Below are 25026 nucleotides of genomic sequence, written 5' to 3'. Positions count from 1 at the left end.
GCTAAACCCTAATGTCAACGCCAACTATTTTGGTAACATGTTCAAGGAACGTCTGAAGGACACATTTCTTTCCAACTGGAGACAAAAGATTAGGAGTTTTAGTAAACTTGGAACATATTCGAAAATTAAGACAACCTTCGCTCTGGAGAATTATCTTTTGACAGTTCAAAACAAATCCTTTACAAATAGCATAACAAGGCTGAGAATTGGTGCGCATTGCTTAGAAATTGAAAAGGGTCGTCACAAAAATATACCAGCCAAAAAGAGAATGTGTCCCACCTGCACAGAAAATATTGAAGATGAATACCATTTCCTTATGATATCTCCATCTTATAATGAAGAAAGGAAAAGACTGATGATTACATGTAAGAAGGAAATAACACTACCTGGAACAAGTAGAGAAATATTTAATGTACTTCTGTCATGTCCTGACTCTGTATCTGTCTACCTAGGCCAATTCATAAATAATGCTATGCAAAAGAGAAGCCGTGCCATAACGTGAAATATATCACGCCACTATCTTATGTATCGAGTAATGATGTTAGGTTAGTGCACTAGTATAGATAGTCTGTAGTTGTTAATATTCCATGTTATTTGCCGTACATTGTACCTGATGCAATTGTTGTGCAATAAACTTGACTTGACTTGAAGGTCTAAATGTAAAAGTCCATATGCCATTGTATTATGAAGCCTGCCATGATGGACAATATAAATGAACATTCCTTCATGGTATTTACAATGTGTACAGCGGTCAGGGCCATAGCCTCTCTTTCTTATTAGAAGTCAGGGCTGCATTCAAGTTATATCTATCCATAAGTCAGGTGTCATCAGTTACATCGTATGAAAGTCACCTGTTTACCTCTAGCATTTCAGTTCCAATCACTCTATCATTATCATACCAGGTCTCTATCGGAACTTTAAGGAGGATGTTACAGTAACATTATAACTACAAGTGGTTTCGAAATGTTGTGCTGTAGTGTGTGACGCTGAATATGTTCAGTGAATCAAGTTTGATACAGATTTTGCAGGTTAGTTTTAGTTTTAAGTTTGGGAATTCACCAACTTAGCTCTGACCAATCTAAGTTAAAGTGCACCTTGTGATATTAGCTGATGAAGATGTGGCTATGAGTGAGCTACAGGTAGGAAGGAGATGGTAACAAACAGGTGTAGCATATATAAAGCACAAGGAAACAAGCATTACTGTACTTTGATAAAGTTTTTATTTCTCCCCTAGCAACGTTACCCAGGTTTTTTGACAGCTGTAGTGATGAGAGCTGGTTTTAAGCTTGTACGCTGCTTCTGAGGACTCCCAATAAACAACAAGCAAACAAACAAACAAACAAATATTACTGTACTTTAATTAAGTTTCTATTTCTCCCCTAGCAATGTTACCCAGGTGCCTGGACAGCTGTAGCAATGAGAGCTGGTTTTGAGCTTGTACACTGCTGCTGAGAACTCCCAATAAACAAACAAACAAACATTTCTGTGCTTTAGTGACATTCTTATTCCTCCCACAGCAATGTTACCCAGGTTCCTGGACAGCTGTAGCAATGAGAGCTGGTTTTGAGCTTGTTCACTGCTACTAAGAACTCCCAATAAACAGACAGACAAACAAACATTACTGTGCTTTAATGGCATTTCTATTTCTCCCTACAGCAATGTTACCCAGGTTCCTGGACAGCTGTAGTAATGAGAGCTGGTTCCGTGCCTGTGCGCTGCTGCTGAGGACTCCCAACCTGGATGCGAAACTGCTGGAGAAACTCAGCATCATTCTACAAAAACTCTCCAAGATCAAGTAAGTCAGCAGCTGTTTTCATCTTTACGCCCAAAATAGTTACTCAAGTTTCCACCTTTGTTTTTTACAGGGCCATAACTAACTCAGTGCGTGTCTGTGTGTGTGTGTGTGTGTGTGTGTGTGTGTCTGTGTAGGTGTCTGTGTGTGTGAGTGTGTGTACGCGCGCGCATGTGTTTGTGTGGTGTCTGTGTGTGTCTGTGTTGCTAAGTCAATCACTTGAGTCTCTTGTCTGAGCGTAAGTGTTGCTTTCCTGAAAAAAGTCAGAGATGTTACCTTTTCAATTTTGTCAACATTGGTATGAAGATACAGTTGATATCTATACCTCAAATTTTATTGTAGAGTCCAGAGTTACATTTTCCTCTGTCAGTAGTTTAGAAGGAAAGTTTCAGTCTGTGTTTCATTAAGTTGAAATGAGGTCCCAGCCAAATTAATGCATCAGGGTGTCAAGCGCTGTTCTGATGTTAAGTAACAAGCATTTCCGGACACCTAATTAACAAGGCAGTAGAGGCGCTGACATTAGGGACTCATGGATTATCCTCGTTAGTGTCAAAAACTAATTAGAAAATTGATAAGTTGCAGTTCTACTAATTGGCCTTCTGAAAGATGCCTCAGCAGAAACTTTTAAGTATCGATGAAGAAATTTTGTCATAGAATTTCATCCTTTGATGTCAATTTTGAATACTGTAATTCACGTTATCTTCACGGTGGCAAAATTTCACGGTGTAAGGAAAATTCACTGAACTTTAACTTCACGGTGGAGGCAAGTGATTTACAGAATGGATGTGTGAAGGAGTCATCAATGATAACAATTTTTTTCACGATGATGATAAATTCACAGTACAGAGGTGACCGTGGAAACAGTAAACTTAAAGTTACAGTGAAAGAAACAAAAATTACTGTACTCTATTTCATACATGGATATCTGGTACACTATTTTCCAGACAGAAGAACTTCTAAACGGTAACAAATAACCATTAATGATGAAGGAATCAGATAACATTCGACTTCCAAAAGGTACAGCAGATAAAAGATTCTGAACACTCCGTAAGACAGGCTCAAACTGGGTCACAATGCACCTCATATGTACATGTCTAAAACTAAGAGGCTTCTGACAACTTACATTTGTCATGATATAATGTGCCTTACAATTACAATGTATTTTGGCTATCAAAACATGATTTTCATGCTTGTATGTTAGCTTTTCATGATAGTTCTTCTAGACAATCATTCTTGATTGAAATCCAAGCTGTCCTTAAGACAAAACTTCCGACCAAACGTTCACTTAATGATAGAATGTGCTGTGCAATTACATGTATTCTGGCTCTCAAAACATGATGTTTCATGCTTGTATTCAACATTGTATAGCTTCGTTTTCATCATAGGTTTTTTAGAAAATTATTCGTAATTAGAAGTCCAAACTGTCCTTAATTAAGATGAAAATTAAAAAAAAAAACTTCACTTAATGATATACATGTAGTTGGAATTACATTGTATTCTGTCCACTCTTAAGACATGATGTTTCATGCTTTTCATCATAGTTTTTGTCAGACCATAATGTGTGATTGAAAGTCGAAATCTTCCTTTTGACGAAACTTCCAACCAAACGTTCACAGTTCTTCAGTTTAACATTCTGACTAACGACATTTCGTTTTCTGATCAACAAATCAGGCAAGATTTATCCTCCTACCAATGATTGCATCCAGCAATCCAAAAGGGCAAAAGGAAAATCACACTGTTGATCAGCGGGAGAAAGAGAGGGAACCAGTAAGTTGCGCCTAATGTCATCCGCTAATTGGAAACTGTCAGAAATGGATGGCATAATTACCTGGATTAGCTGCCTGGTGCGCGAGAAATGAATCCGCCTGACCCGACTCACCCCCGGAATTGGAAATAGAGGAAGACGGAAGGCTGGGGGGAGTCACTGCGGACAATAGCCAGTGAAGAATCAGTCAATTACGCGGACTCGGCAGTGGATCATTGGAAGTTTGATAAGCTTTCATTTTGAGGCGGTCGTTAGGCCGTGACAACGTGATCAATTGCACCGCGCCGTTTCAGAAGAAGAAAATGGGACTGCTGACCTTTGACAGAAGTATAGTTTGTTTTCAGAGGTTCTTTAGACAAGCTCAAATGATCATTAGCAGAATAAGCTTCCAGGAGTTAAAATATTCAAGAACAAATTTGGGACTGATGGCTTTTAACAGAAGCATAGTTTGATTTGGTGTTATTTTGGACAAGTTCAAATAATCATTAAGTATTGAAAAACATTTTTGAGCTTCTGCGGAAAAAAATGTTCAACCTTTGACAGAAGTATAGATTGTTTTCATGGGCTCTTCAGACAAACTCAAATGGTCAGAAAAGGTAGAAAAAAGTTTTAAGCTTCCACAAGCAAAAATGTTCAAGAAAAAAGTGGGACCGTTGACCTTTGACAGAAGTATAGTTTGTTTTAGGTGGTTCTTCAGACAAGCTCAAATAATCATTAAGCAGAAAACTTCTTAAAGCTTCCAGAAGTAAAAAGAGTAAAGAAACAAACTTACTAATTACCTTTTACTGTAGTTTTTTTATCAGTGCTTCCTTTGAAAAGCTCAAATGATAATAAGGAAAAAAAAGTTTATAATCTTCCAGTTGAAATAAATGCCCATTTTGAACAGGCCATGTTATAATGTTAAATCTTGTTGGTCAGTGCTACAATTATTGAGATACTTACAGATATCCATCAAAGAATTAACGCCTGTCCCATTGATCAATTAACTGTGTCAATTAACAATTAACAGTGTCCCTTTTACATCGCTCATTAGTGTAATTATCAGAATGGAGACAGGCCAATTTGAGGAACACCCAAGAACTAGTTAATTGTAACAGTTAAAACAGGTATTATAATGGTGCTTGTTACAAGTATTCAGTGGAATGAACAAACTTCACTTGCTGCACCTCGTAAGAGGAGGACTGATGATGATGATGATGAGTGGAATGAATGAGTAAATGGATGAATGGAGGAAATGAATTGATCAATCCCCATTATGGATGCATGGATGGATGGATGGATGGATGGATGGATGGATGAATGAATGAAAGAATGGAGGAAGGAAGGAATGCATCAATGATGTTATCCCCAACCAAAGACAAATTCTTTGAGTTGGAGAGTTTATTTTTTCATTATGCAATTTACCAAGACACTCAAATTTACTTTCATACTATAAGACAATTTACCAGACATTATGAAGTGTATATTGTGCACAACAAAGAACATAATATCATTCACTATTATGGACTAGAAATAGTCATGCTTTTAAGTACCAGAGTTATCAGCCGAGGATTGATGTGTTCAAAAATTCGTATTTCCTGAGAACCATAGTAGAATGGAACTCGTTGTCATCAAGTACTGTAGGAGCATCTTCACTAAGTAGCTTAGAACGGTTGCAGTCAGATATGCAAAGACTAGGTGTAACAGACCGTTCGGTGTAATATAACCAGCTGCTGCCGTGCCGCGTGCCTGCGAAGCTGGTGTGTTACGCCTAATGGCGGTTATACCGGCTATATAGATACAGATACAGACACTATGCAAACGATACACCTAAAATCTAGAGGTCCATCATACATAAACGTATGCATCAAACAAGAAAAGGGCTGTCCATAACACTAACTCCATTATCAATCCCCTCCTCTGTGGCTGATGAGTCCTTTGTCCTCATGTAGTGCCCAGTCTGCTTGTTGAGAATCACTCGGTCTCCTTCACTAGAAGGGATTTAAGAAATGTATAATTATTGCATATACATGTAGTATGATGATACATAGAGGTTGATATAGGAATGGAGATTTTGGTGTATGATTTGGATGTGATGCTTGGTTGTACATAATTAATTTCTCTTTCTTGCATTGTGTTAATGTGTATGTCCAGGGCACCACTGCAAACCAATGCAAAGTCATTGACCTGATCTACCCTGGTTAAAGAAAACATAAATAAATGAGATATCAAAACCGGAAGTTTCATGCAGTACCTAGGGAAGTTGCTAGGGGGCCCAAAATCTAAACATTTCCAGTTTTTGTCACACCCTACCAACACACCAAATATGAAACCAATCCATCCAGCCGTTCTTGAGTTATCTCGTTCACCAACACACACACACACAAACACTACTGAAAATATAACCTCCATGAAACACTGGTCAGTTCAAATTGGGAAATCCAGAAGCAATTTGGAATCTTCAGCAATATCAGATTTCTGCCTACAAGTGTGGTATGAGCTGAAAGCTCTCTTCATCATGAATGTAGTCATGTAAAAATTATTAGTCAGCGAAGTTCACAACTTTAGATATGATTGATTGAAAATGCATGTGAACGATGTACTCCTAGGTCAGTACATATCCAGCAGTATTGAGTTCACCTGGGTTTTTACAAACAATTGTGGGCTAATTGTTCCAGTCACAGTGGGCAATGACACCTCTAATCACTGAGCCCATTGAACTCAAGCCTGCCCATTGTACTGGAAATCTGGTGATTATGCAAGTGTATTCAACTGAGTGGAAGGACTAATTTTCTACTCATTTGCATGGCATTCATTAGGGTGGATCATTGTCTGTCCACTATCAGGCCAGTATGGGCCAAGTCTAACCAGGTCTGGGGTGGTATTGTGTCGCCAGGTCCAACTAATGATAGTATGGGTTGGGCAACTTTCTAAAAGGCATATCTTCATAGCTTTCCATGTTAGGACCAAATTAAAGGCACCATAATGTGCGGGACATCATACTCTTTCAAATGATATATGAAACTTAACTGTAAACTCAGTAGAAAAAAAGTTGGCAAATTCGAATTCCAAGATGGCCGCCTTGAAATCTGGAAACTGAACCACCGGATTTGAACTGACTAGTGTTATGACATTTTCATGGAGGTAATAAAGCATATAGTTGATAAGCTTATATTGAAATATTTCTGATAGCATCAGAATACCTACTGTAAGTATCTTGAAGACGTAGTGATGTATTGATACGGTTGTGTCTACTTGTCCTCAGATCACTCTGACTGATAAACCATTGATTGATTTTGATCAATATGTTTCCATTAGAAACACAAGAACTAACAGTCAACGCAAAGGTCAGTGCAGGCCTCCTCTAATGAGGTGAAGCGTAGTGGTTTTTCAATAGCTCAGAGGGCAATGCTGCTGCACTAAGGCTTGTGTTTTTGTAGCAAAGCACAGAGTCAGCTTCCAGGTGTCAAAGACTGTCATTCTCGTATAGTGTTTAGCCATAGCCGATGCTGTAGGGCTGATGTGAATTAGGATTTTACCATGGTCAATTTTGACTGACGGAGGCAAAATACAATGTACTAAACATTTTGTCACTCCTACTCTTATTGATAAGTGTGTTAAGTTCTTAAATGGCAGAGGTTCAACTTCAAGGCCTGAGGCTCCTCCATATAAGTTGGCCTTGTCCCTCTTAATTACACTGTGACATGTCAGGTTTTTTCTGGTCTTACGTGTTATATAACCTGTTGGGACAGAATGAATTGATGAAAATGAATTTTCGTAACCTTAAAATGACAGATTCAACACCAAAAATTCACAACATGGGCTCACAACCAATGAGTGGGACGGAAGTACATTTTAAGCTGGAAACTGATTTCAAATAAACATTGTGATATGCAAGACACTTACGCCATGAAGACCCCAAAGATGCCGAGTTCAGAAGAAGACTGCAGCAGTTTAGGCACTTCTCCAGGCTTGATGTGGTAGTTAGGAACCACAGCAGGGTGGATTCGGTCCATGACGACGTAGGCACTCCTCTCCTCCGAGTCTCTCAGTGTGTTCAGGAGGACCCTGATGTCCTCTCCAAAAATGTTATTTCCTGTCAAAAAAGGTCAACATTAAGAACAAGCATGTAAGGTAAAGGTAAAGCAGTCATCCTCAACTGAGGTGAAGTATGAAGTAGTGCAATTACAGTTTTTAAACAAGAGTTTGGAGACCTCAGATCCCCATGAAATATTTTGATTATGCAAATGACTTCCATATTTGCATAATCTATGCTTGGCCATGTAAACCTTTAACTGACTTACACAGGTCCCAATATTAACACTCCAATCATTTATCACATTTAATTATGGCACTTTTGCTTTAATTATGCAAATCAGGAATTCATTTGCATAGTCTATCTGTTAATGCTTCACCTTCAATAAACTACATAGTTACATGTATGTTACATGTATTTGATACGCCAAAAAAAAGCAATTACTCAAACAACTGGATATGATTTTGGAAACGGTCAGACGTTTCAAGTAGCATCCACTACTTTCCGTCAGTGACTGTGAGCAAGATCAGTTGAACAACATGTATTTGAGTCCTAAAATAATGGAAAACACTGCAAACATAGATTTTCCTCATTAATTATGGTAATTAAGTTCAAAGCTGAGATTCAGATGAAGTAGTTTGTATATTTGTTTTCTTAAATCATTGGTCCAGTGTATGTCCTAAAGGTAACTATTCTTACCGCCCCCTTCTCTTTGTGGCTTCATGATGAAATCTTGAGGGTTCATGGCTGCCATCTGAACCGTCTTATCTCCTTCCAAACCCTGAACGGCAAAGAAAAGTTTTTAGAAACTTACTAATTTGTTGCACTTGATGGTCGTCTTCTTCTTGAGTAGCCTGGAATCCATGCTTTTCTAGCTGTGTTTGCTCCTGACTCGCTTTCATGCAGATTGTTGGAGCAAACCGGAGTTAAAATAGGATGGATTCCAGGCGGCTTCTTCTGGAGGTGAAGCATGATGCATTTTCATGATTTAACTGATGATCATTTCTATCAATTCATGCAGAAAAGTATACACATGTATTTCGTCTTCAGAAATAGTCAAGCAATGTCTTAAAACAGTACTCACTGATTCTAGTGTGTATTGTCCGGCAAAAGTTGCCCTGACTCTGCCCACTGCCCTCGGGTCTTCCAGGAACCTTTCCAGCACGCCAGGCTGGGCTAACTCCTGCTGGACTTTCTTAGTGCCCGCCAAATGGTACGAAATACACGGGCACTTGATCGCCTTGGACCTCTCGATCTTCAAACGGGCACTCCATTCCTGCGTAACAGTCATAATCAGATTTAGCCCTTTTGAAATAGGCAAGCTCAGACTTTATTCGCTAACTACAAAACTGCTTGCGTTATTTCTCTTAACATTCAAATTCATTCTATGATTATGCTTTGTGCTTAAATGCAACACATTCAAACTCGCCTTTCTGGTTGGATAGTGGTCAGGCGAGTAGCCAGCTCTAAAGTAGACAACAGCAACTTCTGACCCGTGTCTGTAACAGTTAAAGGCGGAAAATCACTACAGAAGCTAATTCAACATTTAGGATGTCAGATCAGGTACTTCTTAAGTTCCTGTAGTTTTATTTATTTGTTTATTGGTTCAGCATGTACATGCCATGGTTGCCCAACTAGCCGTAGGCTATCACTAACGGCGAACCCATTTGCGGCCATAGGACTGTAGGTTTTAAACCAATTACATCTTGAAGGACCCCTACTCTTTTCGATAAGTGTGGTGGGTTCTTTAACGTGCTCGAAGTGTGGCTCTCCTCAAACACAGGACCTCCATTTAACATCCTATCCGAGGGACGTCCCTAACCGCAGCTAGGTACTCATTTACACCTGAGCGAAGTGAGAAAAGTCGTGTTAAGTGCCTTTCCCAAGGGCACAACATTGGGGCATATCGGTGGTTTCGAACCCGGGACCTCTCGGCTGTAGGCGAAACACCCTACCGATTGCGCCACACGATGCCACTTGTAGTTTGGTAGTCAATATCAAATTGATGCCTCTACCTTATCAGGCAAGTGTTCCATATGATGAATTTATACTTTTAATTTACGTTTAATATCCAGCAATGGATTCCCAAGATTCCCTTATTTCTAACATTCTAAATAACATTTGAAAGAGTTCTTTGTTCACAAGCACAGTTTTCTTACTTGCAGATATTTCAGCAACTCGTCAGCTGCCTTCAGAAGGGCATGACAAGTCACTGTTTGTTGCAGAAAGCAAAGTGCTGTGGTTATAATTAGATACAAACTCACATGAAAAGTGTCTTGTCTGGTTTCAGCTCAGCATTCTCTTCGATCTGCTTCAAGTTGTACCTTGTCACTGTTATGCTTGGGTTTCTGGGAAGAGCAAAGTTACACTGTGTTAGCAACTGACTCTTACATTGTAGGAAACTTTTTTCTGGTATAGTGAAGACCCAAAGCCAATGAAAAAGGCACAGATTGTGCCAATTTTGGACCTCTCATAGCTGGCATTCTTTCTTTTTTTCCAGATTAAAACATGAAGGTTGCATATTTCTTTTGAGTGTCAATACAATTCTCTTAAGAATATTCTGATACAGAATTGGCTTCTTACAATATGTAATGATATATGTTGATAGAGTTATTAGGACTCAAATGACTGTGTATCTCTGTTACATTGTATCTGACCCTTACCTCTTCCCTCATGACCTCAATGAAAAGCGGCCTGGGTGCCGATTTGAGCTTATCATGAATAAACAAAGGTTCAAACAAACAAACAAACCTTTCCATTATTGTAAACTCCATCAATCTCTGGTTGAAGACACGGCCGCATCGTTCATCCTCCACTACAAACACGATGATGGCCCTGGCAAAGTGAAAGGAAAGGAAAGTGATCTCAAACCAGTTTGGCTCAAATGAACTCAATGAACAGATGAGCTAATCTTCCACTGGCCGTGACAGAGAAGACAGACGCTATGTACAGTATTTACAGGTTCATTGTACCGTGGAAATTCCCCTAGCTCTAGATCTTTTCGACAAGCACAATGAACAGTGGACCACGGCTTAACGTCCCGTCCTAAGGACTGTGACCCTTTCCGGTAGCGTGCATGTCGGATGAGCGACACAGCTGGTATCGAACCCGGGGCTTCTAGTTCCAGAGGCAAGATCGCTAACCACTGGACTATGCACGCTACCCCTGGGACAGGTCGAACACAAACAAACATAAACAAACATTTGAAATCATTTTAGAATTTAGTAAATACAATGATATTAATGATAATAATAATGCAAAGAAACAAGGACTTACTTCGAAGAGCCATACTGCTCCCATGCTGCAATTAATCCATCCACATTCTGGTTAAGAGCTGAGTTATCTGGAATCTGTTAAATGTGTAGCAAAACTGAGGAATGAGCAAGCACAACGGAAACAAACAAAGCACGAAATATGTTTCTGATCTGATACTAGTTCATTCCATGGAAATGGAGATGAGTTGTTGTATGGAATGGCTGATGAATGAATGAATGCAGTAGTTGAGGGAAGAAAATGGGACAAGGCACATACCATCATGGTAACATAATCTAATCTAGCATACTCATAAAATCATAATGATAAAGTATACCAAAATAATGTGATGAAGTTTATTGAAATAAAGATGAGATTGATCATGATTAGATGATACTTACATTCTTGTTAATATCAGTCAGACCCAGGCGCCTCAGTCCATGTCTAATGGTAAACAGAAAAGGGGTATGAGTGATTCGTATGCAATTTAAGCAACATGTTATGAACTGTGCAGTGGGACTGCATTAAAAATTAAATGTAGATGATTCTCAGTCAACTTTGCTACTATCTTTAAGTTAGAAACTGAGAAATAGTTTGTAGCATAAGAATCAAAAGTTCTAAAAGCAAAACCTTCCGGTCTAAAAGGGGTAGGGAATTTTCCAAGGACTTTGTAACTCCTGCTTCTGCTATTGGGTCAGTGCAGATTCTCGTGGTTTTGCGTTAATCAAACTGGCTAAAATGCCTTTCCAGTTCTTCCAGGATGTTCTCTAGGCGGATGTGACATGTTTTGACCTTTGAACTGGTCTTTAGGAAGGCGATAGAACCCAAAAATCACATAGAAAATGAATGGGAGAGGTAGAGGGCATGGGAAGGAGCGCGTCCGCGGGAAAATGACGTCATGGCCCAGAGCGCACTCTGATTGGCTGAAGGGCGGTTTCCATATCCGGACACCTTCCTGACTGTCTTAGTGATCTGATCAAGAGTTGAGCTTGTCGCAACCAAGATGTTCCTGACTTGCAATAGTTGGGCAGCACCAAAGGCAGTTCTAGAGAAGCTGGACAGTTGCCACCGGAAACACCTGCGTGTGATTACAGGCCTTCAATGGCCCAAGAGCATGGTGACAAATGACACGTTATACAAAATCTGCAACACAACTCCTCTCTCCGAAAAAGTCGAACAACTCAGGTGGTCGATGTTTGGACATATCTTAAGAATGCCACAAGACACACCTGCACAAAAAGCCCTGGAATTCTCAACATTGAGATCCAACAGATACAAAGCACGCAAAGGAAGACACTGCGTGAACTTACTCAGCATGCTGAAGGGAGACCTCAAGCACAGAGGGCGAGGCCCTCCCACAACAGGAAAGAAACTCCGAGAGCTAAGGGAGCTCGCAAGATGCAAGGACACGTGGAAGAAGATGAAGAAAGACTGAATGCAGCTGCAGGACGTTTCAACGACTGCAGATGCAGAAACCAGTGGATGATGATGATGAAGAGATGCTGTTCCAGCAATCTGAAGTTTGTACAGTGCCAAAGTTCAGTTCTCAGAAGTGCTCTCTTGTAGCTTTAGTACCATCCTCCACTGATTAGCAAGCAATAAGATTGAGCCAGCGGTTACTATGGAGGATGGTACCCAGACTAGCTCTCTTGGTCTTGCTCTGAGCAAATTTGTTTCAAAAGAGGTGTTTTCCGACCAAGTTGAACACATTATAAGTAGAGGAGCTATTGTTCATACTTGTGAAGACCAGCGATCTTTTCACCAAAGCCGGCTCCGGTCACAGCGATGGTGTTGATCTCCGTCTGCTTGAGCTGGAGCTTCCCAGAGGTACAGACAGTGTTCTGACTTGTCTCAGAAGCAGCAGGAACATTGGTTGAACCCAGCAGGTAGTCTGATCTGTATAGTCCCAGACGGACTGGCTACAGACATTACAACAAATTTGAGAAATTTAATGTTTTAATGATTGGTATGGAAAATCTTACATGTTGAGCATTGTATTTGTACATTCAAGTTTTGTTAAATTCTTACAAGCTGTAAATTTCAAACATAAAAACTGATACCATATTTGACAAAGTTTAAATGCTATTAAAAACCAGCAAACCATTGTGCGAAAGAGCTTCTTTAGACCCAAACTTTTCTGCATGTTTTAATCATTATTCATCTGTTTTAAATTATGTTCATATGAAGTTCATAAAATCTTTATTAAGCCTTAGGTTTTGCTGAAACATAATAGGTGGTCATTCCAAGTAACACATCAAACTGACATGAATAATAGAGACAGTTTAGGTAAACTAATGACAATGAATGATGATATCTTACTATGAGGTGAGAGAATTGTCTAAATGTAGTTTAATACTATACAATAATACAGTGTAGACAGGTGTAAAGCACCTACCTGAGCCACACCTTCCCCCTGCACCTGTTCATAGATATCGAACAGCGCTGCTGTAAAGTCATCCACCTTTACAACACTGCATTTGAAAACCAACATGCAAGCATATTGACAAGGATACTTGATATTATACATGAATACGCATGCTATTTGTAAACTGATGGAGAGCTACACCTTGAGGATGTTGATTGTTGAATAACCCACCACACTTGTAAATAAGGGGTGATATACAGAAAACATTTCTGACAAGTATAAATGAAAGATTCTTGATATGTGTGTCATTTTCAACACTAGTGGGAAAGAGAAAAAATTTTATGTCTGAGACTATTTTTAGCACTTTTAATGGGAGAGAAATATCCCTTTGTGTGTTGGAGAGAACAATTGATATCTATATGTGTTTAATTTTGCAACACTTGGCCCCCCATATATGGGTCCTGTCAGTCTGATCCTTCACAGCTGCTTATGCTTACTGTACAAATCTGTGCCACTATGTTACTTACTGTTTTATGTGATACAGACAAAGAAACAAACAGTTTACTGTTTATTTGATACAATTGCAAAGTGGTTCGTCTTACCTCTTGAGACATCTGGTAAGAAACTCCCTGTCTTGGCTGACCTTGTGGATCAAAAGATTAAAGTCCTGCTGCACAGCCTTCGCTTGGTCAAACAGGAATCTGTGGTAAGAAAAAAAAAGAAATTCAACATAGGTTGCTACAGTTTAAGACACATGTACATCAGTCAAACAACTTTTTCATTTCATTTCTTGACAGTTTATCGTCTGTTTTGCCCTGTCTTGTGCTTAAATCTTGAAATGTTCGTGGTGGTTTTGTTTTTGCAGTTTTTAACAGTTCTCACCTCTCCACCTCAAAACCATGATACAGCAGATGTGCTCCCATTTTATCTCTAGGCAACTGTGCTACAGAATCGTTTCAACCGAAAGATTTAAACACTGCAGCAAAAAACTCCTTTCCTCTCCTACTGCAAAATTTAAGTCCATACAAAATAAATGGAATTTACATTGCACTATACCTTGGAACTGGTGATGGCAAAAGTGCGAAACGCTTGAAGCTGTACACATCACGTGCGTCATTGTGAGCGCTGGTCAGAAATGCGACCCCGTTCAGAATCGCCCAGTCCTTCGCTGATGAAGTCAGGCTCTCCAAAGTTGACGAGTCCAATGGTAGGGGAACAACAGGCTCCATCAGAAGTTGACCTGTCCTTTGCGTATCATTGGTAATGATGTCAACAAAAGTAATTGAAAGTTTTATCCCATACTATGGTCTATGTGGACAGGTGATCACTACAGACAGGATTCTTGTTGATTCTGTCAATAGGGGGAAATTATCTGAGAGACTACCAAAAAGGGGCCAGGGGAATGGTTTGACTGTAGTACTGTAACTGTTCATGTGCATTTCAAAGGTGGTGAGACGGTCCAGGTACAAAATGTAAGCTTTTGTGTTAGGCCTGGCATTCTGCTATGTGAAGATCTTTCATATTATTTTACATGTACATTTGTTTGTACATAAAGGCAACAACATGAGAACGTCTAACTCTTATCGTTGAAGAGGTTCATCAGTCACGTATAATCACAGTTACTAGAATATTCTTCAAGCAGTGACTTGATAAAGGTAGTAAATACTAACCTCCAAATTTTCGACGTCTAGTCTGTACGTCTTGATCACGGAGTGACCTAGTCTCACGAGAACACGAGACTAGGCCGAGACTTGTGAAGATCTTCCTGGGATGAACCGTACCGGAGGTTGGGAGCTGCCCAAGTCCTACTTACCCCTACTCTCGCGAGACTAGGTCACTCCGTGATCAAGACGTACAGACTAGACGTCGAAAATTTGGAGGTTAGTATTTACTACCTTTATCAAGTCGCTGCTTGAAGAATATTCGTGTAACTGTCTAACTCTTACTCACTCTTATAATACTATCAATAGCTGAAACAGAAGTTAGTTACACGATCTCTTGCAGTCTGAGTAGTTCGATGACCTCAAGGACAGCTTGACCTGTAAGGGCTTTTTTGTAGGTCGTAGTCAGACCAACTGCTTGTTTTTCTGGTTACCTGGTTATCTACTCGGGCTATCTGGTAGTTGAATGCGTTAGAAGAAAGTCATAAAATTCAAAAAAAGCTTTTGTAACTTACCGGTAGTCTACATTATTTGCACACTGTTGGTGTTTAAACGCCACCGTTTAAGAATGTTTGATGTCTGTAACAGATCTATAGCCCCAGGCCATGCAATTTGGGAAGTCATGACTGCATAGTGGAGTGTGTTTCACCTTGATTGATACTCTTTTAGGCTAAGCAGACAAAGCTGTATTTGCCATTTCTGCTCCATTTTAGTCATTGGTATAAACAAGACTTAGTATAAATTGCATCTGCACCCGTAACCTACCGAATGCAAGGCGAACACTGTACCCACTAGGCCATTACATCGGTCACTGACATTACATGAGTCTGTAAGGCCAAAGTATCTGATTTAAAGTCTAAATATTGCACTAATCTATCTAACACATCTAAAATGCAGCCAAATTTTATGACATTCCAGTGTGCTGGTTCAGAAAGATTTCAACAGACAAAAAAAGAGAGAAACTCACTCAAGACCGTCCAGAAATATCCAGAAATCTCCAATCAATCAAACAGGTAGTAAAGTTGACAGGGCTCGCAAAAAAAGGGGAGGCACATATATACCTTTCACCAATTGGCTCATGGTCAAGACTGGTTGGACTGGATAATTTAGATCATGAGTGAGCGGGTACATCAATAGATAAAATTACAGACCTGGAACAGGAACAAGATTGGACTATTCCAAAGAATATTTTCAAACTTGGTCCTTGCATAAATCAAAGGATTAAACATTGTTCACTACTGAAAAGCTCTGTCTTGTCCTGTCCTGTGATGTTCATTCCTTCAGACCTTTGTAGTGGCTAGTGGCAAATACATGTTGGGCAGCAAGTTTTCTTGCTGTTTCAGTAGCAGGGTAAATTTGTACTGGGAGGGGTTGCTAGCCTCAAAATGGGACCCCTATTTTACGTCCCATCCAAAATGTGATGCAGCTCCAACCGGGATGTCCTGACCCAGGCTGCTATACCAGTTGGGCCACAGGGACATCCCTCCCGTGACAGGCAGGACAATTAATTGACGGATTCCCCATTAGATAAACTCTCTCTTCCCTCCTTCATCAATCTTGCCCTGTCCCAGCCTTCCACGGACAACTGGGTCATGCTGACTCATCAAGACTTTTCCTCTCTCCTCTCCCCTGGTTCATTTGTGTTTCGTTGACAATCAAACTGCACGTAGTGCAGTCATAATGTGAGGGATAGATAACATGGTGTGAAGGACTGAAAAACAACTAGTATTACAGTTTTAGTATCAACTTTCCACTAGACTAGACACTAGACAGTTGACATACATTTCCAACAAAACTAGAAGGAATGTTTGACTGCTTCTTGTTTGTATCCTCCCCACAGGGCCAATGAAGTATTTTGAAACGTTCACCATTGGAAATATGTTGCATGAGATTACCGCACTTGCCATCTTCAACAGGAGTTATTGGTGCTCAAAATCAAACAAAAGAAACTAACCAAGTCATGTAACTATTTTTCATGTTTTCCCCACAGAGCCAATAAGAAGTATTTTGAGGTGTTCACCATAGGCAACATGCTGCACGAGATGTACAGAACCTGCGACCCTCAACAGGAGTTCCTGGCACTCAACCTCCGCTCCATCCTCCACAACCTCGGCATGCTCAAGGCACAGTGATTGGTGGGTGGCTGTCATGTGACCTGTTTTCATTGGTTGGAAGCTGTAAAGCACTATCATCACCACCTTAATCATCATGTGACCTTTACACTTGTTTTCATTGGTTAAAAGCTGCATTAACCTGTTGTCATTGGTTGAAAGGTGCCATGCCCAGTCATGTGACCTTTTAACCTGTTTCCATTGGTTAAAAGTTTCAAAGCCTGATCATGTTACCGCAAAACACAATTTCATTGATTGAAATCTGCCGTACCCAGACATGTGACCTTTAAACCTGTTTCTACTGGTTGAAAGTTTCAAACCTGATTGTATTACATTGAAACCCAATCTCATTGGTTGATAGCATTTTGAACCTGTTATTTGTTGCAAGGTGCAGCACCAGTCATGTGATATTCAAAAGTGCTTCCATTGGTTGAAAGTTTCAAAGCCTGATCATGTTACACTACTATTACATATTACTTTGAAACCCATTTTCATTGGTTGATAGCTGCAGAGACATACATATGTACATGTATCCCTTGGGAGCTACATGTATGTTCTATGGAAAATTGTGTATAATGGACATTGATATGCTCTATCTGTTCTGTTAATCATATCTCAGTTTTCCTTTATTATTAGCATTGTGTCATATATCATTGTAAAGCTTGTTTCTTTCCCTTTAGAACAATACCACATTTGAAACGATTGCACATTCGTGGGACGAGGACAGTGGCTGTTTATGTAGTTTATTTTGTTTTTTCTACATAACCAGATTAAATGCTTCTAGCCATAAAACACCAGTTTTGTACAGTAGGTACAAGCTGCATGCATATAAGACCAGATGAAGGTATTAACATGAATCGTGTGAGGAAATACATGTAGGTGTAAAGTGCCTTTCCCAAGGGCACAACATTGGGCCCTGCTATGGATTCGAACCCAGAGCCCTTAGATTCTACATATAAGTCAAGAACCCTACATTTCCGTGCATCAGGCTAAATTGAAGTGGCAGCAGCCTTTTAGCCGTAGGAACGTTGTCGATACGCGTTAAGCTTGATGTTGAGGCAAGGATTGAGAACCATTTGCTAACCTGATCCCAGCCGCCGTCTTGTAATCAATACAACTTAACGGGATCAATACACGTGAAAGGGAAAGGACAGCCAGGGAAACCTGATGAATTGAGGTATAAGGCTGGTATATTTGTCATCATGCCTTGTATTACAAATATAGGAAATTCAATACAGTGTACTACATGTCTGGCCCCCTTTTCCACTGGACTGAGATCACTGAGCAACTGTACAACGGCCAAACTTGAATTTGTGTGACCCTTGATTCTATAATTGGAATATAGTGCCCGATGTGAAATGTATATTATCAATCCAAAAGACAACAAACATACAAAACGTGAAGAGATTTGTTCTTTTTTATGAAATTTGTGGAGCGATCCATGAAACCTTTGGTCGCTCAGCCGTCGCAGCCTCTAGTGTAAAGCCTACTAAAGGAGGTGTAAGAACAGTACACACTGAAAAAAACACTGCTCTTCTCTCCACAATAACCAATGTGTTCAAAGTATATTTATTCAAATATGAGGCAGTAGTATTATTAATTTTTTTGGCATCTACTAGTATACCCTGAAGAATTTTTGTGCTCATTTGCAAAATCTAGATCTTATACTTGCTGGTAGCCAAAGTTTGTACATGTACATGGTGACTGTTTGTTAACTTTGTTTCTTTTGTTTTTTTGTTTGTTCACAAAAAATGTTGTCTGTTTACTTTACCATGCCACTACTTGTGTACAGCATTGTTCATGTTTTGTCATTTTGTTAATGTTGCTGTCATCTTTAGTATAATACATCTTCTTGGTTGGACAAATGTGTTGTTTAGTAATAATCATTATGTAATGTCCTTTTTTCTATTATCACACTCAAATAAAAGTCCTTCACAACAAACAGATCATTTCCAAACATTTATATTGTTGACTTCTTTCAAAAGTAACTTATGCTTTGTGTCATTAACTTTAGAATATCAAAATTATGAGCACATTTACAGAATGACAATTATCAAATTCATCTCAAATTTGTTGCATGACTGTTGCTTTATTATCAACTATAATGTAATAAATAAAGAGTAAAGTCGCAGTAACAACTTACAGGATTTATTTGACACAGTTGGCAGACTCTGGTGATATCTATGTACATAAGTCTGTCATTAGTCAGACTGGTTTATAACTCTCATTTGGAATGAGCAAGAAACGCTATTATTCGTCATGGTTGTTAAAAATTTATGCCTGCACAAAGCTATCAAGTGATCCTGATGTAAATATTACAGCTAAGGCCACACGAATTCATCTCCTTGGTTCCCAGATATTTTAAGGGAAAAGTTTAGCAAGCGTTTGTTCATTTGTTCGTTCAGACCATACATGTAGTTGCACACAGGGCAGCAAGTTTCCTTGCTGTTTCTGTAAGCAGGGTAAATTTTTTACATTGAGGGGTTGCTAGCCCTTCCTCTTTAACGTGCTTGAGGCACCATTTTACATCCCCTCCGAAAGACAGGTGCAGCCCCAACCAAAATGTTCCCAACCTAGGATTGAACCGGGGTCTCCCAGTTAGCAAATGATTGGAACCAGGTTCTAGAGCTTAACAGTGAGGCTGCTACAGGGACGTCCCTAGTATAGCAAGCAAATATCATAAAAGCAGATGGTAGGGACTTCCATATTACTGTACATGTATTTGCGGCATAAAACTGTGTGCATCAAAGCATGAACCTGGTCCTCAAGCTTTTCTTTCATAATGATTATCCAGTTAAGCATCTTTTTAGAAAATCGGAGAACCGGCAAATCGAATTGGTGTGGCCTGGAGTACATATTACTGCTAACTAGTAAAGCATTCTTTGCATCGTTTCCATTCGTAATGTTTCTCTGAATGACCCCGTTTATGTGCAGTAATGATCATTATAGTTTGTGGATAGTTTTTACGTGATGCATTCCTATAAAGAGTGGATCATTAAGCTGTGATAATATGTTTTTACTGGCAATGAATGTACATAATACTGTGCCAAAGTAATGAAGTGATAAAACCTATTTCCTTAATGTTGATTTTTTGACTGTAGCAAACATGTAAAAAGTGAGGTTTGATCTACTCGTGGCTTGTGCCACTGGGGGCATTTATGGAAATGATAATCCTAAAGCAAAGGTCATAAAAAAGTCTGTCAACTTCGTTAACCTTAATTATAACCTCATGAAAAGTCTATGGTGAGAATGTACTAGTTAGTTGTTCTGGGAAGGACTGACTTGAAAGCGTGATATTCATGCACACAATTGTTAAATGATGAGTGCAGTATTTTTCAAAGGTATTTTTATACTTCTAATGACCCGAAAGTATAATAATCCTTGGCAAGAATCTCTTAGTTTGTTACAGCAGAAAAACTTGGGTAAAAGGCTTGAAGCTATTTCCTCGATTTTATTGTACAAACATTTGGGATCTCTGTTGAGTCCTGTAAATAGAGATAAAAGCAATAAAGTTCTACGTAAAAACTATGTTCAATGTTTTAAGACCATATATATACACATTCATACATCCAACTCTTCCACACTGTACCTGTTTTGTCTTTGACTCTGTGTACAGAGTATTTATTTTCAGTGTGTCTGTTTGTTTGTTTGTTTGTTTGTGTTGGTGTGTATCCGTAGTTATCTGACTACACTGTCACGATCAGTTGAGTGGCAGGACATTGGTGAGTAGAGAGATGACCACAAAAGTTGGACTTCTCTTGACCTTTTATCACCGTGTAGTGGAAAGAGGGACATATATAGGCAATGTTGATTTGATTTGATTTGATTTAGCCAGGGCTTCCCAACTAGCCAGAGGCTATTACAAAGGGTTAGCCCTGGTAACTGAACAATATACAAAGTTCATTACAAACTATCACAAAGCACATTGAGACGTTTACGACTAAAATATGACTAAAATACATTTAAAGGTGTACACAAGATACAAGACTGAAATACATAGAAGTTTTTTCTTCATCACAAAACTAGCATAAAACTAAAGCGCATGAGACTAAGCTATATATCAAATCGTTAACAAAGCCAAAACTTGGGTTCATATTACATATGTTACTAAGATTATAGTCATCAGAGTCATCTGATACGTGGCAATGTCATCATATAGAGTTAGGTCAGGAAATGTTATAATCACTACATCAACACATGCTCTCAGATCTGTTGAATATACCCTGAGCTGTAAACCCCTCTCTAGGTAAGTAGCTAGCAAAAGGATGGCATTTTGCTGACCAGTTTCCAACAACTGTTGAATACAGTTAATTCTATACCAAGGAAAGGACCGATTTTTGAGGATCCCTTAGATAATTTTTCTCATAGACACATTAAAGCACAAAGAATCCTGTCTATAGAAACCACCTGTCCACATAGACCTGATTATATCGGATTCCTAAGTGGGTCTTCTTGGGCAAGTTTGACCCTATTGCTGACAAGTACAGAATATTACCTTGACAAGTGCAGAATATTACCTGCACGCTGACCTGCACATTTCAGACATATGGATGTCCCATCTGGGACGGGTTTGTAAGTAACTACTCCTCAATCCTGCTCATATCAGCCATCTGCCCTTCAGCCTCCGGTCGTGACCTCTTCCGACCTCTGGGCCAGGTCAACACTGTAGATGGACCCTCCGTCTGCAGATGTCAGAAACAAGATGAACTAACCTTCTCATAAAATCTGGTGTGTCTCTTTTGATTTGTAGGCTTTTGATCACGAAAACATAAAAAAGGTCTAAGGTTTTGCTGAATATTGTGTTAACTTTGTACAATCTACATGTATGTGCAGTGGAACTGTTAAGGGTTGTATTTTAAGGTGTTTTTCAGATGTCAAAAACAAGATGAACAAACCTTCCCATAAAATTTGGTGTGTCTTGTTTGATTTGCCTACGTTTGATCAGGAAAACATCAAAAAGGTCTCTAGGTTTTCCCTAAAATATTTGTATGAGGAACTGTCAACTTTTGTATTTCAAGGTGTTTTATAGATGTTAAAACCAACATCTTTTGATTCGCTTACATGTACATTTGATCAGGAAAACATCAAAAAGGTTTCTAGGTTTCCCTTAGAATTGTTTGTATGTGGCACTACCAACTTCTTTGTTTGAGGGTGTTTTTCAGATGTCAGCACGAAGATGAACAGACCTTCTCATAAAATTTGGTGTGTCTCTTTTCATTTGCAGACGTTTGATCAGGAAAACATCAAAAAGGTCTCTAGGTTTTTCCCTAAAATGAGTTGCATAAGGAACTGTCAACTTTTGTATTTCAAGGTGTTTTATAGATGTCAAAACCAAGATGACTCTTTTGATTTGCTTACATTTGATCAGGAAAACATCAAAAAGGTTTCCCTTAGAATCGTTTGTATGTGGAACTATCAACTTCTTTATTTGAGGGTGTTTTTCAGATGTCAAAAACAAGATGAACAAACCATCTCATAAAATTTGGTGTGTCTCTTTTGATTTGCTGACGTTTGATCAGGAAAACATCAAAAAGTTTTCCCCTAAACTATTTGTACATACTGTATATGGAGCTTTCAACTGTTGTATCTAAGGGTGTTTTATAGATTAACCAAGATGAACAGACCTCATAAAATTGTCTCCTTGGATATGTCTCTTTTCATTTGCAGACATTTGATCAGGAAAGCATCAAAAAGGTATCCAGGTCTCCCCCTTAAACTGTTTGCTAAATACCGTGTTTGTATGTGTAAGTTTGTAAATTTCCTTGCAACTTTGTTAGGGTTACTTTGCAGATGTCAGAAACCATCTCATAAAATTGGTTTTGTCTCTTTTAATTTGCTGTCATTCGATCAGGAAAACTTCAAAAGAGCTTTAGATTTGGTTAACATTTTCAACATTTTGTCATTAAAGGTATCAAAACCAAGACGAGTAGATCGCATATATAAGATTGATCTTTTGTTTTTTGATTTGCAGAAGTTAATTCTGGAAAACAGTAAAACCTCATGCTGGGTTTGCCAGTAGGTTTGATTAAATTTGTGTATTGTTTTCTTGGGCATTATCCCAAGAAAAAGATGCCTGCAAATGCAAGAGCTGAAATCTCAGACATGAAGTGAGATTTATTGGATGAAAAAACAAACATAATCACATTGTAAATGTTCTTTTGATACAGTCATTGACTTTTTCCCTGAACTGTCAAATTTTGTGATTTCTCTCATCCCAAGAACAACTCAATTGACTTGATCAGGCCTGACCAGTGTTGGACGGTCAGGTGACCTCTGACCGACAAACCAGCGGCATCATTTCCAGCTCTGTGATTTGGAGCGACTGTTCCTCTCACGTTCGATTGAACCAAAATAGCCGAATGAAGGGAGCCCCAAATCAAACCTGACCCCTCCTCTGTACTCCAACAGGCCGGCTGCCCTCCTGGCTCGTGGGTTTGACCCCACTTTAACGTTGAGGGGGGAGTAGAGATTGAACTGAATGGATGGATGGTTCTTTTAGAAAATCTGATAGAAATGTATCTTTATCTAAGTTGATAAGACTATTATACAAAATATATACATGAGGGATGGACAGGGACAGGAAAGAGACAGAGAGAGTAGAGATTGAACTGAATGGAAGGATGGTTCTTTTAGAGAATCTGATGGAAATGTATCTTTATTAAAGTTAAGACTACTGCACATAGATTCTTCCATTCACAAGAAGGAGATGTATGTACAGGGTATGTATGTTGAGGGATCCGATGGACAGATGCAGGGGGGATTAGGGAGCTGAAATTGAACTGAAAGGATTGTGGTTCATTTGGAAATACAGTCCAACCTGCACAATTGACTACATCAATTTGCCAAAATTAATGGCCCACCCAGAAAAGTCAATAAATAAATAAATGAACCTCTACATAAGGACCCCCAGTCCTGGCCACCACTCACTTACTCACTTGCCCACTAACTCAGTCCTCAATATGACCACTCTTTGGTGGTGGATGATTTGTTTTCCATTGACACAACCATTAAGGATCCTGTCTATATAGTGACCTGTCCACATAAACCAGCTTTTCTCAGTACTCTGAGTGGCCTTCTTTGGCAGTTTGACTGTAGAGGTGTATCTACATGTAGGTCTTACTGAAAAACTCTTTCTTCAAAATGGAACCAAACATAAACACCATACATAATATGTTACATAACACCGGCATTCCACCTGTCATGTTCAGGTATTGCCAGTGGGTTAGGGCCAAAGAGTCAAGGATAACACAAAATGCAGTTGTTAGCACATCTCTTTGTTCACATGATATCTGTAACTGCTTTTTGGTGTAGATACCCCTTGGCCTCAGCAAAAACTTATATGATTGCATTTTGAGCCCCCTAGCAGCTTCCTTTGGAACTATTGCTGGTCATTTTTCTTGATATGACATCTTCGGTGCATGGTTTAAGCAAAATGCATCCAGACATGTCCACCATATCTTATGTAATAAACAGCATTCCACTGATCGTGTTCAGGTATTGCAGAACGTTTGGGGTCAAAGAGTCAAGGATAACGCCTGACTTTGAACCTCAGAAAAGAGCGCTCAACCAGCACAGCAGTATCGTGACCTCTCAGATCGCACCTGATCAGTCCTAAATACCTGGGATCATAACAAATAATAGGCCACTGTCCCTTTGAAATTGGAACCAGACTTTTGAAGTACAACTCTGCACCGGTATGCCCTGGAATAAGTAAACGGAGTGACCTCTGAGATTTTCCTCCCACCAATATGTCTTCTGCCTGTGCTGGGGTTTTATCAAAATAATTGGCTCAGCCAGCTCACACGGCATTCCCTGATTAACTCTTATGGCGGGGCAGTAGGGAAGATTACAGCCTGGCAATAGGAACAAGTTGCGTGACCTTTCTTAATCTTTGATACTAGGGTTACCGAGCTACTTAAGACGGCACTTGACCTTTCACTAGAACTGAGGAACTTCGTAATTGGTGATGTTCATGTATCTTATTTTGTGGCCAGAATTGTGAAGTGGCGATGACAAATCATCGCTTACTTCTTTGTGTCTCAAACATGAAATTCCACTTCCTGAA

The 25026-nt window shown here is 39.3% G+C and overlaps 2 protein-coding genes across 4 annotated transcripts in view; one reads left to right on the top strand and one right to left on the bottom strand.

The window, feature by feature from the left end:
- The window catches only part of LOC136436166 (coiled-coil domain-containing protein 138-like), a 44118-nt gene extending 23629 nt beyond the window's left edge, over positions 1 to 20489 (top strand). The window contains exons 15-16 of the mRNA XM_066429946.1: positions 1657 to 1795; positions 16841 to 20489. Coding sequence (XP_066286043.1) covers positions 1657 to 1795; positions 16841 to 16982 — 281 coding nt within the window. The 3' untranslated portion in view covers positions 16983 to 20489. The remainder of the gene's footprint in view (positions 1 to 1656; positions 1796 to 16840) is intronic.
- LOC136436143 (glutathione synthetase-like) lies at positions 4890 to 16313 on the bottom strand. Of its 3 annotated transcripts, none has more exons than XM_066429915.1 (14): positions 15818 to 16305; positions 14246 to 14434; positions 13792 to 13890; positions 13220 to 13295; positions 12562 to 12743; positions 11226 to 11268; positions 10849 to 10922; positions 10324 to 10407; positions 9837 to 9920; positions 9002 to 9071; positions 8657 to 8848; positions 8272 to 8353; positions 7443 to 7632; positions 4890 to 5527 (listed from the first exon to the last, which is right to left on the bottom strand). In XM_066429915.1, the coding sequence occupies exons 2-14, from the start codon at positions 14416 to 14418 to the stop codon at positions 5404 to 5406; spliced, it is 1473 nt and encodes a 490-aa protein (XP_066286012.1). In that variant the 5' UTR covers positions 14419 to 14434; positions 15818 to 16305; the 3' UTR covers positions 4890 to 5403. The 3 variants fall into 3 exon arrangements, with proteins under 3 accessions (XP_066286012.1, XP_066286013.1, XP_066286014.1); XM_066429916.1 differs by having other exon boundaries at positions 14246 to 14429; XM_066429917.1 differs by lacking the exon at positions 10324 to 10407 and having other exon boundaries at positions 15818 to 16313.
- Positions 20490 to 25026: the final 4537 nt, after the last annotated feature.

Source organism: Branchiostoma lanceolatum, chromosome 6 (genome assembly GCF_035083965.1).
Source record: "Branchiostoma lanceolatum isolate klBraLanc5 chromosome 6, klBraLanc5.hap2, whole genome shotgun sequence".
NCBI lineage: Eukaryota > Metazoa > Chordata > Leptocardii > Amphioxiformes > Branchiostomatidae > Branchiostoma > Branchiostoma lanceolatum.
The sequence above is the reverse complement of the archived record's forward strand: the minus strand, read 5'-3'. Positions and strand labels throughout refer to the sequence as shown.

Excerpts from the sequence above, each read along its gene's own strand:
- LOC136436143 (XM_066429915.1), bottom strand. The coding sequence starts at position 14,418 with ATGGAGCCTGTTGTTCCCCTACCATTGGACTCGTCAACTTTGGAGAGC. Across the intron at positions 10,408-10,848 it reads GAGCAGTATGGCTCTTCGAA|GGCCATCATCGTGTTTGTAG; the intron begins GTAAGTCCTTGT and ends TCACTTTGCCAG. Across the intron at positions 5,528-7,442 it reads ATCTTTGGGGTCTTCATGGC|TGAAGGAGACCGAGTGATTC; the intron begins GTAAGTGTCTTG and ends AATCCCTTCTAG.